The sequence below is a fragment of the Tetrao urogallus genome (assembly GCF_951394365.1).
Source record: "Tetrao urogallus genome assembly, chromosome: 12".
Classification (NCBI taxonomy): domain Eukaryota; kingdom Metazoa; phylum Chordata; class Aves; order Galliformes; family Phasianidae; genus Tetrao; species Tetrao urogallus.
The window spans coordinates 18,556,369-18,570,386 of record NC_136825.1 but is presented as its reverse complement, the minus strand read 5'-3'; the positions used below and the strand labels follow the sequence as shown (position 1 = coordinate 18,570,386).

Here is a 14,018-nt window from a genome sequence, read left to right as displayed (position 1 = left end):
ACAATCTGAGGTATCGAAGTGTGGCAGACGTTTGTCCTCCGTCCCTTGGATTCTCTTCAGATAACCTCCATCAGTCTGCCAGCTCCTGGCCCAGGACACCGCCTGGCCGGCGGCGGGCAGCCCTCGAGGCATGCTTGCCCAATGTTTGTTTGGTTTTGCCTTCTTGTTTGTCATACCTCCTCTGCTCACAACCTGAGCGCTCATCTGATAGGGCTGGTGGTTGTGCAAGGCTCGCATGCAGTCCTGGCTGCAGGAACCGAACCTCTCCATTTTTATCCCATTCACGGGACCTGGGCCTTGCCTGCCTTCTCTTGCACCATATTTCTTCCCCCAGCGACCTGTAGATAAGGATCCTTGGAACCATCGTGTCCTGCAGAGTAAGGAAGGATGGGGGCAGTGTGAGAATGAAGCTGTGCTGCCCAGAGAAGTTGTATGGGCTGCCCAAAGGTGTTGTGGGTGCCCCGTCCCTGGAGGTGCCCAATGGGGCCCCGTGCAGTCTGAGCTGGGGGGCACGCAGCTCACAGAACTGGGTGAGCTCTGAGGTCCTTTCCATCTGAACCATCCTAATTTCCACGATTCTGTTACTGCATGTTGGTGTGAACATTTCAATGGGGTGTTCAGGGAGAAAGGTGAACAGGAGAGCCCCTGCTGTGCTCCGTGTCCCTGCAGGCTGCAGGCACACTCCCCTGCAGTGCACAGACTGGAAGAAATTTGAGGGCCAGGCCCTGGGATACTCCTGCTCCTCTTCCCATAGGCCCAGAGCTTACTGAGATTCCCTTAATTCAAGGTCTTGTCCCCCACATGTACCTACATGAGGAAGCTGCAGCCCCAAGTGACCGCGGCCAGCTGTTCTTGCACTGCGAATCTTCTGGCTGAGGCTCACAAAGATGTCATTTTCTTTGATTTAATTCCATGTAAACTGCGGAGTTATTTTGCTTTGGAGGGCTGCAAATTATGGAAGCATAAAGCACGCTAATGATGCGATAAGGACAGCTCTGGATGCCTTCCACAGAGCGGCTGTGCGGGGGCAGGACGTGCCTGCTGCTGCCTGGGGAGCAGCCTGCCGCTCACCTGGGCCCCCTCCCCACATTCCCCCGTTTCTCTGGAACGAGAATCATTTCCTCTCCGGCTTTTTGCAGAGGCATGGGCCTTGCAGACGTGGAGCTATCTCTGGAATGTGTGTAAACAAGGAGTTGACGGGATGTTGGTTCCCCCCCGCTCCCCCCCACTCTCCCAGGCTGGTTTAAGAAGGGGTTAATGCGAGTTTGCTTTGCTGGTTCCAAGCTTTGAGAATTGTCTTCCCCCGGCAGCGACCTGCTGACCCCAGTCCTCTGTGTGCCTTTCCCAGCAGAAAGCGGAGCTTCGGGGGCCCCGGCACGCGGGGTGGGATTTCAGCCCTCTATGAACAAGGAGAGGAAGGACAAAGGTGGTCCTGGGAGCTGGCAGTGGTGTGGGATCCCAGCGCGCGGCGAGCTGGTGTGTCATGGGATGGGGCTGCCCATGGGATGTAGGCTGCATGGGGAACGTTTCTCACTGAGAGGGCTGAGTGTGCCCCATCCGTGGAGCTGCCCGAGGCCATGGGCTGCCTGAGCTGGTGGGGACAGCCAGCCTGCAGCGGGGCATTGAAAATGGAGGGTCTTTGAGGTCCCTTCCAACCCAACCGTTCTGTGATCCTGTGAGATGGGACAGGAGCAGGTTTGCATGCAGAGGGCTGTTGCTGGTGGCAGGTTCTGGTGCTCCTGTCTTACGGGTGGTTGGAGCGTTAAGCGGGGGGACAGAAGCTTAGAAGTGGTGTAGGGCTGGGACAGCACGTGTCTCAGTGGGGTTACAAAGAGCTCCAGCTGTTTATCAAAAACAAAATGAAATTCAGACATAGGTGTGTGAGTGCACGACTGATGAGAGCAGCATCCAAAGGAATCCAAAGGATGTCTAAGTGGCAGCAGCCAGAAACTAAAGCTAGCTGAGGTCGAGTTGGAACCTAACGCCGAAACGGTTAATTCCTAGATGTGCTGTCAGCACTGGTGACGCACTGAGGCTGGATCCCTTCCAGAAAACAACACTTTAACCCGAAGACAAAGAGCTGGGCTTAGCACGGAGGTGATCAGTGGAATGGCTTGGCCTGGTGTATACAAGGGGTCAAGCTGGATGATTTAATGATCTCCCTTGGCCTGAAAGCTCTCTGTTCTCTTAAGAAGATAAATGAAAAAGCCCTTTGACAAAAAAGCCAGCACTCGAGATGTGCGTGTAATGAACTCGGCGCTTCCAGGGCAGCGGCCGAGGAGGCTCTGCGGGCAGCAGGACCCTGCCTGGAGCTGCTGGGGCTGCTGGCCATCTGCTCGCCACCAGCCAGGCCACCCTGTGCACACACGACGTGTCTCAGCCCCGCTGCTCGCTGCTGGCCCCCTGTCTTGAAGCACGGTTTGCTCCTTGTCTCCCGCAGGGTGAAGAGGCCGAGCGGTATCGGCAGCCTCCTGGGGAAGATCGGCTCCAAAAAGCAGAAGATGAGCACGCTGGAGAAGTCCAAGCTGGACTGGGAGAACTTCAAGGAGGAGGAGGGCATTGTGGAGGAGCTGGCAATCCACAACCGAGGGAAAGACGGGTAAGAGGGGCTGGATCCGATCGCAGAGAGCTGCATTTCCCACCACTCCTACGTGTGCAGGAGCCCATCGTGTGCCACAGAGAGTCCAGGAAACCTGTGGGATTTCTTAAGAATTTATTCTAAGGGTACGCAAAGCTGCTTTAGGTATTACAGGAGGACAGGCGAGGCCTGCGGCAGGTATGGGCAGACACCTCTCGCTCTGCTAACAGCCTCGTGACCTCAGCCCAGCTGACGCACAGCCTGCCTGCTCCTTATCTCACCTGCCGGTGGCCCGAACCGGTCTAATGCAGTGCTCCACAAGGAAACACGATTGCCTTTGCCCTGGTTTGGTTTTTAAAAAAAAACAAGTCTCCAATGGGGACGTATGGTTTCATCTCGCTCCTCCAATGGCATGCTCCAGCTGCACCAGCCTGCCATCCCCCTGCATTTAAACGTATGCAAACCCGGAGCAGCTGGCAAGGTGCGTTACAGATTAAGGCAGAGCTGGGCATTGGTTGTGTGCACCAAGCAGTGCTCACGCCAATGAAGTTAATGGAAATGTCATAAATGCAAATGACAATGCTGTAAATAAAGCAGAAAGCTAATAACATGCGCTGCAGGGAACAATAATAAGATCAGAAGTGGCATTTCCACTGCAAGTGCTTTGCTAAGCTTGGGAAGATTGAAGCGCTTTAGTGGACAGCTCGTAAAGTGTATTTTTATGTAAGCTGTGCTTTTATTCTGTCTGCAGGAAAAACTCAGGGCTTCTGCATTCCAGCAGCTTTGGGTTTGGGTTTGGGATCGGTATTTTATAACGGCTGCTTTCTGAAGGCAGGCTGACAGCCTCTGCCCCTTCAGCGATCACTAGAGCAATCATTGACACATCTGTGAAGACCGCAAGGAGCGGTTCTGACCCTTCAACCCAGCGCAGCACCACCTCTCTGCTGGCACTGCGGGCGTTACAGACCTCCGCTCTGCACCTTGCCCTGCAGATGGGAGCATCTGCCTGGCGAGGAGAGCGCCGTGTCCCTGCTGGAACACCACGTGTCCCCACTGCGTGGCGGCCACCACCACCCCTTCTTTCTGTTGGTGCTGCCCACGGTGTGGGGGAGCACCTGCTGTCCCCTGCCTGCACCCACCTGCCCTCGTCTCTGCTTTTCTGCTCCTCGTATCTTCTGTCCCAGACCCATTTTCCCCTGCAGCGGGACCCAGGCTGTGTCAGACCCCAGGGACCTGTCCTGGTTCTGCAGGGAGGGACTGGAGCTGGGAAGGGACGCAGCAGTCACTCTGTCACTCTGATGTCTTTTATAAATGGAAATGTACAGCAGCCTCCAAATGGGGCCAGCTTTGTAGGGCAGGCCCAGCGGGCAGCACCTGAGGGCTCACCCTGGTGATGGATGGAGAGTGGCAGGGACAGCAGGCACCCGCGGAAGCCCCGCAGCACCCTCATTAGCAGGGGCAGCCTCTTCTCCCAGAAGGTGCACCCCCTCTGCCTGCAGTTCATCAGAGCTGCCCTTTTCCATGCCTGCTGATGATTTACTCCTTTGTGTTCCCCACGGTGCTGTTCTCCGGCCCTGGGATGACATTGTGGTTCCTGCTTTGGCCGTTCCTGGCCTGTGATCTGCAATGGTGCCTCGGAGTGAGCCTCTGCCTAGGGGCTGCCTCCTGCTGAGGGGGCTCTGCTCTCGGCAGCCCCATGGACTGTGCCTGTGGTCTGCGCTGAGCCAAGGAGGGGGAGGAAAACCGCACGCCCAGGCAGCGTGACATTGTGATCTGCGAAGGAACCCCCCCCAGCTTCCTTCCCCTCACCTCTCCTGGCCTGCTCCAGGCACGGGTCACTCGTGGGGACAAGGGAAGCGGCACTCCCTCACTGCCTTTCCTGAGCCGCTGTGGGGTGGGGGTCTCAGCACGTCTTCCACTCACCCTGCCTGGGCCAGGTGGAGTCTCCTCTAAGGCCAGCCATCATCCTCGTGGCACCGAGCGGTGACACCGAGCTGGGCATGGCAGCAAGGAGCTGACCCACTTCTGTCAGCGCGAGGCGGGCTGAGATGTGAAAACGAGGTGGCAGGGATAATGTGGGGACCAACACAGGGAGCTCAGCTGCCGACACAAATTGGGATGAAGCCATGGAAGGGCACGGCCATGCCGATCCTTCCTCTTGGTCTTGCTTGCAGGCAGGGACGAGCCGGGCACAGCGGCTCGCGTGCCTTGTGCCGAGCTGGGCCTGAGCACAATGACCTTGTGGTGACAGCTGAGTGTTTGCCACTGCAGAACAAATGCAAAGCAATTGTGATGATTCAATTACTGCTCCTGTTTTGAATTGCAATTTCGCTCCCTCTGTAGGTTAATTAGTAGCACAGCCCCGGGCTGTCCATGGCAAGGGTTTGCAGCAAAGTGCATTAAAATTCAGCTGCATGGCATAAACAAGCAGCAAGGTGCTTTTTGTGCTCGCTTCCTTCCTTGCAGTGCTTAGCATCTGCAGATGCCAATGCACAGAGCGGGAGGGCGGAGGCAGGCACCCCTTCCCTCTGCCCGTCCCTTCGTGTCCCCTTGTCCCAGCCACAGGTGCTGCTCACACCACCTCTGCTCTGCTCCCTGCAGGTACATCGAGAGGAAGGCGTTCCTGGAGCGCGTGGACCACAGGCAGTTTGAGATTGAGCGCGACATCAGGCTGAGCAGGATGAAGCCGTGAGGGCCGGGGGTGGCCGTGGGGTCCCGCTGGCTCTGTGCCCCAGCTGGGGGATGCCAGCCCCTGCCTGGCCGCAGGGCACGGAAACTGTTCTCTACCCAAGCCTGCACGTTTCAGCAGGTTTTTCCTTTTACTGTAATGTCTGGGGAGGGTGCTTGTCTGTGGGCAGGGTGTGCCGTGAGGGTCCCATCACCCGGCAGGTGATAGAAGTGACCCCGTGGCACCGATCCTTTGCCACCGCTGGGTGCTGCCGTGCTCGCACGCAAACCACAATCCAGCTCTGCTGACGTGTGCGGTGGTGAGAGGGGCTGCAGGAAGGCTTTGTGGCTGCTGCACAGGCTGTGGGGCTGGAGCCCTGCTCCCCGCTCTGCCAGCTCTGCAGCCTCCCCTGCCCCTCCTCGCTCCTGCCCAGACAAAGCCGAACTGTCTGCACTTGTCTGCGGGGTCTGATGGTGCTGGGGGTTTTGAAGCAAGCCGATGAAGAAATCCTCCCTTGTTCGCTCCATCGAGGAGCTGAGAGCAGCTGCGGCAGGCAGGCCGGGCCAGGGTCTGTTCATGTGAATAAAGTATTCCATCCTGGAGCTGCGTGTGCTCACAGCCTGGCTGCTTTGGGAAGCAGAGGGCAGAGAAATTGAGGGTCACTGTTACAAGCGTGCGACCACAATTGTGGGAATCCCTGCGTGGTGTCTGCGTGCCCGTGGGATGCTGCAGGGCAGGGGCAGCCACGGCCATCTGCACCGTTCCACGCCAGCACCAGCCCCGTCCTCGCTGCCGGCCTTGGCCCCGTGCCTCGGCCCCGAGCCTGGGCTGAGCTCCGGGCTCACGTGTTGGCTGCTGAGTCAGCCCTTGTGCTGGGGATGCGCTGGAGATGGACATGAACAAAACACCACGTGCTCGGGGAGCTCTTGGCCGCGTTACACGCAGGGTGTATCAACCTGCTTCAACGAGCCTGAAATGGGATGGCACCAAAGCGGGGCTGCTGGGACGGACATTGCGCCTCCCAGCACTTCCACCATAGCAGCAGGGAATGGCTGTGCTCTGCCGCCCATCCCCGGCCATCCCCGTGCTGTCCCAGCCCTGCTGCACCCCAGGCAGGGTGGGGGCTGGCGGGAGGTGGCAGCTCCAGTTCCAGCACAGGGCTCGGCTCTGCTGTCCTCTGCCAGCTCTCCCCAGCGTCCTGCATGTTTCCTCGCTTGGATCATGTGTTTCTTGCCTCCCTTTCCTGAAGATGAGGAGTGATTTACAGGGCTGCAAAAAACACAGCTTGGCTGCTTAGGAATCGGAAAAAGAAAAAAAAAAAGGGGGGGGGGGAGGGGAATAAAACGCAATAGAAAAGCACTCCGTTTGCTATTTCCACCACCTGCCCTCCTGCAGAGGGCCTGGCCCACAGCCCCCAGCTGAACTCCCCCCGAATGACCGCCGCATCCCCGTGGGCTGGGAGCTGTTTGGGCAGTGCTGAACGGCCCCTTGTGCTCGGCCCCAAACAAGGCTGCCATTGTGTGCGCCCGCCCCACGGCTCCGCTGTGGGGTCCCGTGTGGGATCCATCCCGGCTCCCCATTGCGCAGGCTGCAGAGAACGGGAACGTGGCTATTTTCTCCCAGGACGAGCTGTGGGCTGTGCCAGGGCATGGGCAGCCCTTTGGGAAGGAGCAGGGCTGGCTGCAGCCTGACAAAACGTCTCTGCCCCTCGTGAACGTGTGCCCAGCACCCGGAAAGGAGCGGGGATAAAGCCCTGTTGTGATCCTGTTGGGTCCCATGATATTACAAGCCAAGAGGAATGTCCTCATTATTTCCCCAATATTGAAGTCTAATAAATCCCCGGCTGCCTTACAGGATTTATTTATCCGTTCATTGCTAGGAGACTCAGTCCCGTGTAATCCTATTGCTGCTCCGGGAGAAGGGAGGCAGCTTTCCGAAGGACGGAGCCGTGAGGAAGCAGCCAAAAGCTAGAAGCCAAAAGCCTGGGCTCCGTGCAGGGCCCCTGCTCCCATTGGGGCAGCTCCAGCCCCACGCAGGGCCCAGTGCCGCCCCCTCCCATCACGGCGGTCCCACAGAGCTGTGCTTCCACTCGGTCCTGGGCTGGGCTCACTGATAGGTCATGGAATCATTGAATCGTAGAAAGGTTTGAGTTGGAAGGGACCCTAAAGGCCGTCTGTTCCCAGCCCTGCACTGAGCAGGGACACCCACAGCTCCATCAGCGCCCACAGCCCCGTTCCCTGACCTTGGCTGTGTGCAGGGATGGGGCAGCACCAGCTCTGTGTGCAGCCTGTGCCTCACTGCCCTGAGCGCGAAGGACTTCTTCCTTAGCTCTGACCGAATCTCTCCTCTTAGTTTGAAACCACTTCCTGCGCTGTCACTGAACAGCCTGTCCCCATCCCCTCGGCACACAAAACCGGGCTCCTGCAGCACCTCCCCACAATTGCTCCACGTGGAATTTCCCTTCAGTTTTCCTTTCGGCACCGAATTCCCTCGGGGCTGGGAGCAGCACGGGACGTTCCCCGCGGGGACGGGACGGCAGCCGGTCGACGACCCTCGGAGCCGCGCAGCTCCGTGCCCGGCTGCGGCCCCGCGCCGTCACCGCGGAGCGGAAGCCGCCGAGTTCCGCCTGCGGTCTGCGGACGCGACCGCAGCTCCGCCGCCCCCGAGGGGACGGACGGCTGCGGGGCGGCATCGCGGCCTCGACGAGCAGCGCCCAGGGCGGCCTCGTGCCTCCCACGGGCAGGAAAAGCCCGAAAAGGGCAGGGAAGCCCCGACGGACGGCGATAGGACCGCCGGCCCCTGCCCCGAGCCCGCCCCCCCCCCCCCCCCGGCCCCCGGCGCGGCCCCGCTCCCTCCCGCCGCAGCGCCGCCTCCCGTCGGTGCGGCGCAGCCCATGGGCGGGGCGGGGCCGGCGGGCCCGGGCTGGCACGGCGCTGGAATGATCCCTCCGGCGCGGCCGCCGCCGCCGCCACCGCCATCCCGGCCGGCCGCCCGCCGCAGGCCGCGGCTCTCCGCATCGCAGTAGGGCCGCGCTCGCCGCGGGGCCGCGCCCGCCGGGCGAAGATGAACTACCTGGTGAGCGGGGTCACCTTGCGGGGCGGGCGGCGGGGGCCGGGGGGAGGCCGGGCGGCGGGGGGCCGGACCGGGCGCGGCGATCGGCGCCGCTCCGTTCGCAACGGCGCGGCCGGACCCCGAGCGCCGGGAGCGGGGAGGCCGTCGGGCGGGGAAGGAGCGGACGGGGCCTCCAGGAGCGGATCGCGGCCCCGCCGTCACCGCCACCGCCCCCCCTCCGGCCCCGGGGACGGCGTGCCGCGAAGCGCCGCCGGTGGCGATCGGTGCTGCCCGTCCGCTCCGGGCACGGCTCGTCCCGCGGCTGCGGGTGGCGGGGATCCGGGAACGCTTCCATTGCGGGGCTGCGGAGCGCTGCCGTGAGCACGGCGGCAGGAGGGCACCGAGGGCGGGAGAACCACACGGGGCACCGCGGCATCCCCGGCGGGAGGGGCCGGCAGCGGGCACCGACACACGGACACACGGACACACACGCGTGCCCCCCCCATCCCCACACACACACACACGCGTGCCCTCTGCCCGCCCGGCGGCCGGGGGGGAATTCTCTGTGCGGGCTGAGTCACCTCCATGGCACTTCCTCCCCGGCGGGAAGGGGAGGGAAAGGCAGAGGAGGTCCCCGAAACCGGGAGGCGCGGGGGGTCCGTCCCCTTCCCGGCACCACCTCCGGGAAGGATGGGTTGAGCCGGAGCGAGGAGGAAGAGCGCCGGGGCCGCGTCGGGTGCCGGGCAGCCCTGTGAGCCGGGATGACTCCCGACCCGCCCCGGCGCGGGGCTCTCTCGCAGAACGTGCTGGCCAAGGCGCTGTACGACAATGTGGCCGAGTCGCCGGACGAGCTTTCCTTCCGCAAAGGCGACATCATGACGGTGCTGGAGCGCAACACGCAGGGCCTGGACGGCTGGTGGCTCTGCTCCCTGCACGGCCGCCAGGGCATCGTGCCGGGGAACCGCCTCAAGATTCTGGTGGGGATGTACGACAAGAAGCAGCAGCAGCAGCAGCAGCAAGCGGCCGGGCCGGGGCAGGGCCAGGCGCCTCCGGTGCCGCAGCCCACGTTGCCGTACCACCACCAAGGGGGGTACAGCCCGCTGTCGCCCGCCTCGCAGTACACCGCCATGCACCCTTCCTACGTGCCCCAAGGGGACAATGTCTACTTGATGCCTGCTCCCGGCAAGGGGCAGCAGGGCCTCTACTCGGGCTCGACGCCCACCGGACAGTTTCCCCCGGCTCCGGCCAAGCAGCCTCCAGCCTACCCGAAGCAGACGCCGCCCCACGCCTTCCCCAGCGCCGGGCAGGAGATCTACCAGGTGCCCCCGGCCCTGAGCCAAGCGGCGGACGCGTACCCTGTGGGCTCTGCCAGCCCCCCCCAGGATATATACCAGGTTCCTCCCTCGGTGGCTCAGGCTCAAGACATCTACCAGGTGCCCCCGTCTTTGGATGCGAGGAGCTGGGAAGGGCCCAAGCCCTCGGGAAAGGTGAGACGGGGGTTTGGGTGCGGTGGTGGTGGGTGCCGTGCGGCTGGGAGTTGCTCGGGCTCCGTTCTGTGGTGTGGGCTTTCGGAGGAGGGGGAGGAGACGGCCCCAATCCAGCGAGTAAAAGGGGCCACCAAGCGCTGTGCCTCGTGGCCGGGGCACCCCATTGCTTGAAAGCATCCCACAAACTCCTGTGGCTGCCACGCACCACGTTGCACCGAGATGCGGGCAGGGATCTGGGCACATCCTCCGGGCATCGGCGGGTCCCTCGGTACCCAAATTAATCTCCAGGTCGCCGTTCCCATTCGCGCAGGGCGGCCGTGCCGGCTGGGCTTTGTCTCTAGCCGAGGCTCGCTGCTATAAATAACCGGTGATCTCATCTCCGTCCCTCCGGCGTCACTGCACTGAGCGCGGTGACAGCGGCAGGCTGGCCGGGGAGCGCCCTCGCGTGGGCACCCACCGCCCGGCCATCGCAGCGTGCCGTTCCGCATCCGGCACCGGGATGGATGGGCTCGGAGAGGGCAGAGCAAGGCGATGTGCGGGGCTCAGCGCTTCTCCTCTCTCCTAGGTGTTGCTGCCCACCCGCGTGGGGCCGGCGTACATCTATGACTCCCCCAAGGGCGAGCAAGATGAATACGATTTTCCCCGCCACCTCCTCTCCTCGGGCTCCCAGGAGATCTACGATGTGCCGCCCGTGCGCGGTGCGCTGCCCAGCCAGGTCAGACGGAAAGTGGGGCTGCTTGTGGGGCGGCTCGTGGGGCTGCGGGGTGGCAACGGGGTGACAGGCTGCGGGGATGCGGCACCCAGTGCTGGGCTGAGCCAGGTCCCCGCTGCGTTGGGTGCTGGGGCTGCTCTCCTGCCCCTGACACGCCGTCCTGTCTCCTCCTGGCAGGTCTATGACACCCCCCCCATGGCAGTCAAGGGTCCCAACGGGCAGGACACGGGGCAGGAGATCTACGATGTGCCCCCCAGTGTGGAGAAGAACCTGCACCAAACAGTAAGTTCCGCGGGGAAAACTTGTGCACCAAAAGAGACACGTGAGGGCAGGGGTGCTGCCGGGCTGCAGCGAGTGCATCGCCTTCCACGTGCCCACGGCGTGCCCAGAGCCAGTGCTTATGTGCAGTAGGGTGCAGCCAGACCCTCGGGCACTGCACGGCTCTGCCTCCCTGCCACACGGCAGCACGTGGGAGCGGGGCTGGTGTGCACGAGTGGCTCCAGCTGCACTGACGCTGCTTGGCGGTGCCCTTGCAGGTATACGACGTGCCGCCCTCCGTCAGCAAGGACGTGCCGGACGGCCCCGTGCGGGAGGAGACGTACGATGTGCCCCCCGCCTTCGCCAAGCAGAAAGCCTTTGAGCCCCCCCGCCACCCCGCGGTGCTCACCCAGCAGGAGCCCTTCCTGCCGGAGGATGTCTACGACGTGCCGCCGGCAGCCGGGAAAGCCGCCCCCGAGCCTTCGCTGTCCCACGAGATCTACGACGTGCCTCCCAGCCTCAAGAAGCTGGGGGGGTCAGCCTTCCCCTCCCAGGAGGTGTACGACGTGCCGCGGGACCTGCACGGCCCCGGCAAGGGCTTGGTGGACACGGAGGGTGAGTACATCTACGATGTCCCGCCGCAGGTGGACCGCGAGGCCAAGGCGGCTGACACCAAGCGTCTCTCGGCCTCCAGCACGGGCAGCACCCGCAGCAACATCTCCACCTCCTCACTGGACACGGTGCCCGTGAAGGAGCCGGCCAAAGGGCCCGGCAGAGAGTTCTCCATGGACTTGGACGCTGCCATGGAGATGCTGGCCAAGCTCCAGCTCGGCGTCAGCAGCGCCGTCTCCTGCCTCATGTCCTTCATCAGCACCAACTGGCGCAGCCCCGAGCACATGGAGGCCAACGCTGCCGGCATCCACGGGGCGGCCGAGGGTGTGCAGGCGGCCCTCCGAGAGCTGCTGGAGTTCGCCCGGGGGGCGGTGGGCAATGCCGCCCAGGCCTCGGACCGCTCGCTGTACGCCAAGCTCAGCAAGCAGCTGCAGAAAATGGAGGAGGTCTACCAGGCCCTGGGGCGGCACAGCCAAGCGCTGGATGCGTGCCACTGGGCCCCTAGCGCCTTGGTGGCCGGCAAGCCGGGCACGGACGACTTGGAGCTCTTCGTCATGTACTCGCGCGGCGTGCCCGACGACACCAAGCAGCTCGCCTCCTTCCTGCATGGCAATGCTTCTCTGCTCTTCAAACGGACAAAGCCGGTGCCCGAAGGCAATGGCCACGGGCCCGCACACCCCTCTGACAAGGCCAGCAGCATCCAGTCGCGGCCCCTGCCCTCCCCGCCCAAACTGCTGGCGCAGGAGTCGCCCGAGGGCCCGTATGAGAACCACGAGAGTGGCTGGATGGAGGACTACGACTACGTGCACCTCCAGGTGGGCGCGGGCTGGGGGCACCCTGTGGCACTGGCTGACACGGATGGGCTTTGTGTCTCCTCGCTTGGGTCTTGTTTTCCCCCTCCTGCTGCGGCCCTGGGAACTGAGGGCGTCCTGGTGTGGGGCTGGGGGCTCAGGGTTTGTGGTTTGCCCCCTTCTCACGGTTTTTCCTTACTTTCAGGGCAAGGAGGAATTTGAGAAGACGCAGAAAGAGCTGCTGGAGAAAGGCAACATTATCCGGCAGAGCAAGGACCAGCTGGAGCACCAGCAGGTAATGGGGCTGGAGAACGGGCACAGCTCAGTGGGGACCCCGAGGTGGGGAGGGCAGCAGGTTTAGGCTCCTGCTTCCCGTGTGCCCACGGCCACGAGTCCCCCATGGCTCTGTGTGGCACCATCTGGCTCTTCTCCGATGCCAGAGGGGATTGGGGCACTGGTCCCGTGCGGCAACCCTGGGGCGCAGCCATTGCCATGGGGCTCAGAGGCCGCCCTGCCCGTCCTCACAGCCATCTCTCCCCACAGCTGAAGCAGTTTGAGCGTCTGGAGCAGGAGGTGACGCGGCCCATCGACAACGACCTGTCCAACTGGAGCCCTCCCCAGCACTACGGCCCTGTGCGGGGCGGGGGGGCCCTGTGTGCCGCCGACCGCCAGCTGCTCCTCTTCTACCTGGAGCAGTGCGAGGCCAACCTCACCACGCTCACCAACGCCATCGACGCCTTCTTCACCGCCGTCAGCACCAACCAGCCCCCGAAAATCTTCGTGGCCCACAGCAAATTCATCATCCTCAGTGCCCACAAGCTCGTCTTCATCGGCGACACGCTGTCCCGCCAGGCCAAGGCGCAGGACGTGCGGCACAAGGTGACGCACTACAGCAACCTCCTGTGCGAGATGCTCAAGGAGATCGTGGTGAGCACCAAAGCGGCCGCGCTGCACTACCCGTCACCTGCCGCCTCCAAGGACATGGTGGAGCGCGTCAAGGACCTCGCCAACAGCACGCAGCAGTTCAGGATGGTGCTGGGCCAGCTGGCCGCCATGTGATGGCCCTGTGCCGCTGCCCCCCGCGGCCCTCTGCCCGGCGTAACAGAGCTGTCACAGAGACTCACGCAGGGCTGAGGGGCCGGGGCCATCGTCCCCTTCCCTCCTCTTCCTCTCGACGTTGGTTTCAGAGCCATGCTCGCAGTGCCAGGGGCGCAATCTCTCCCTTCTGTGTTCGTTCCTCTGCTCCAGTTGAGATGGGGCTGGCAGTGGGGCTGCCCCAGTGCCCTGGGACGACGCTGCGGGCTCCGTCGGCACATCAGCCAGCTGTTGTAGTGCTGTGGCACAGACAGACCAAGCCAAGGAGCAGCGGCGGGGAGATGAAGAGTGCTGTCCTGAGTGATGGGGGAGGGGGCGAGGGGCAGCCAGGGGGGATGAGGGGCTCGAACCTTTGCGTTTCAAGTCTTGGTGGTTTCACTGTACCGGCTGTAACTGAAATGCAAACCGACATTGGTGCCTTCTGAACACTGGGGAAGCTTCCTCCGGTTCCCGGAGCCGTGGAGTTGCAGCCGCCCCCAAAACTCAGCCCCCTGGTCCCACAGCAGCATAAAGATTTGCCTAGAAATCCCCCTGGCGCCTGGCTGTGTGTGCGGTGCTGGGAGCGGGCACCCTGTGGGAGCAGCTGGGGTGTCCTGTCCCCAAAAAGCAGCAGTGCTGGAGCGTGGCTGGGACGCCACACGCTTTATGGTAGAGCAATAACACAGGCTTGCTCTTAGCGTCTGGATGTGGAACAGGACGTGGCACTGGCCATGGGCACAAGCAGCAGCGAATTTGCAGTGCTGCACAGCCACAGCCACCCACCTTT

The 14,018-nt window shown here is 62.9% G+C and overlaps 2 protein-coding genes across 2 annotated transcripts in view; both read left to right on the top strand.

Moving 5' to 3' along the window:
- The window catches only part of CFDP1 (craniofacial development protein 1), a gene marked incomplete at both ends in the record, with an annotated part of 47,525 nt that extends 42,255 nt beyond the window's left edge, over positions 1–5,270 (top strand). The window contains 2 exons of the mRNA XM_079541222.1: positions 2,441–2,599; positions 5,180–5,270. Coding sequence (XP_079397348.1) covers positions 2,441–2,599; positions 5,180–5,270 — 250 coding nt within the window. The remainder of the gene's footprint in view (positions 1–2,440; positions 2,600–5,179) is intronic.
- Positions 5,271–8,309: 3,039 nt separating this feature from the next.
- On the top strand, positions 8,310–13,216 carry BCAR1 (BCAR1 scaffold protein, Cas family member; the record flags this gene model as incomplete). The annotated part of the gene is made up of 7 exons (XM_079541643.1): positions 8,310–8,321; positions 9,098–9,784; positions 10,350–10,511; positions 10,674–10,778; positions 11,033–12,181; positions 12,363–12,452; positions 12,701–13,216. The coding sequence occupies 7 exons, from the start codon at positions 8,310–8,312 to the stop codon at positions 13,214–13,216; spliced, it is 2,721 nt and encodes a 906-aa protein (XP_079397769.1).
- Between the last annotated feature and the right edge of the window lie 802 nt (positions 13,217–14,018).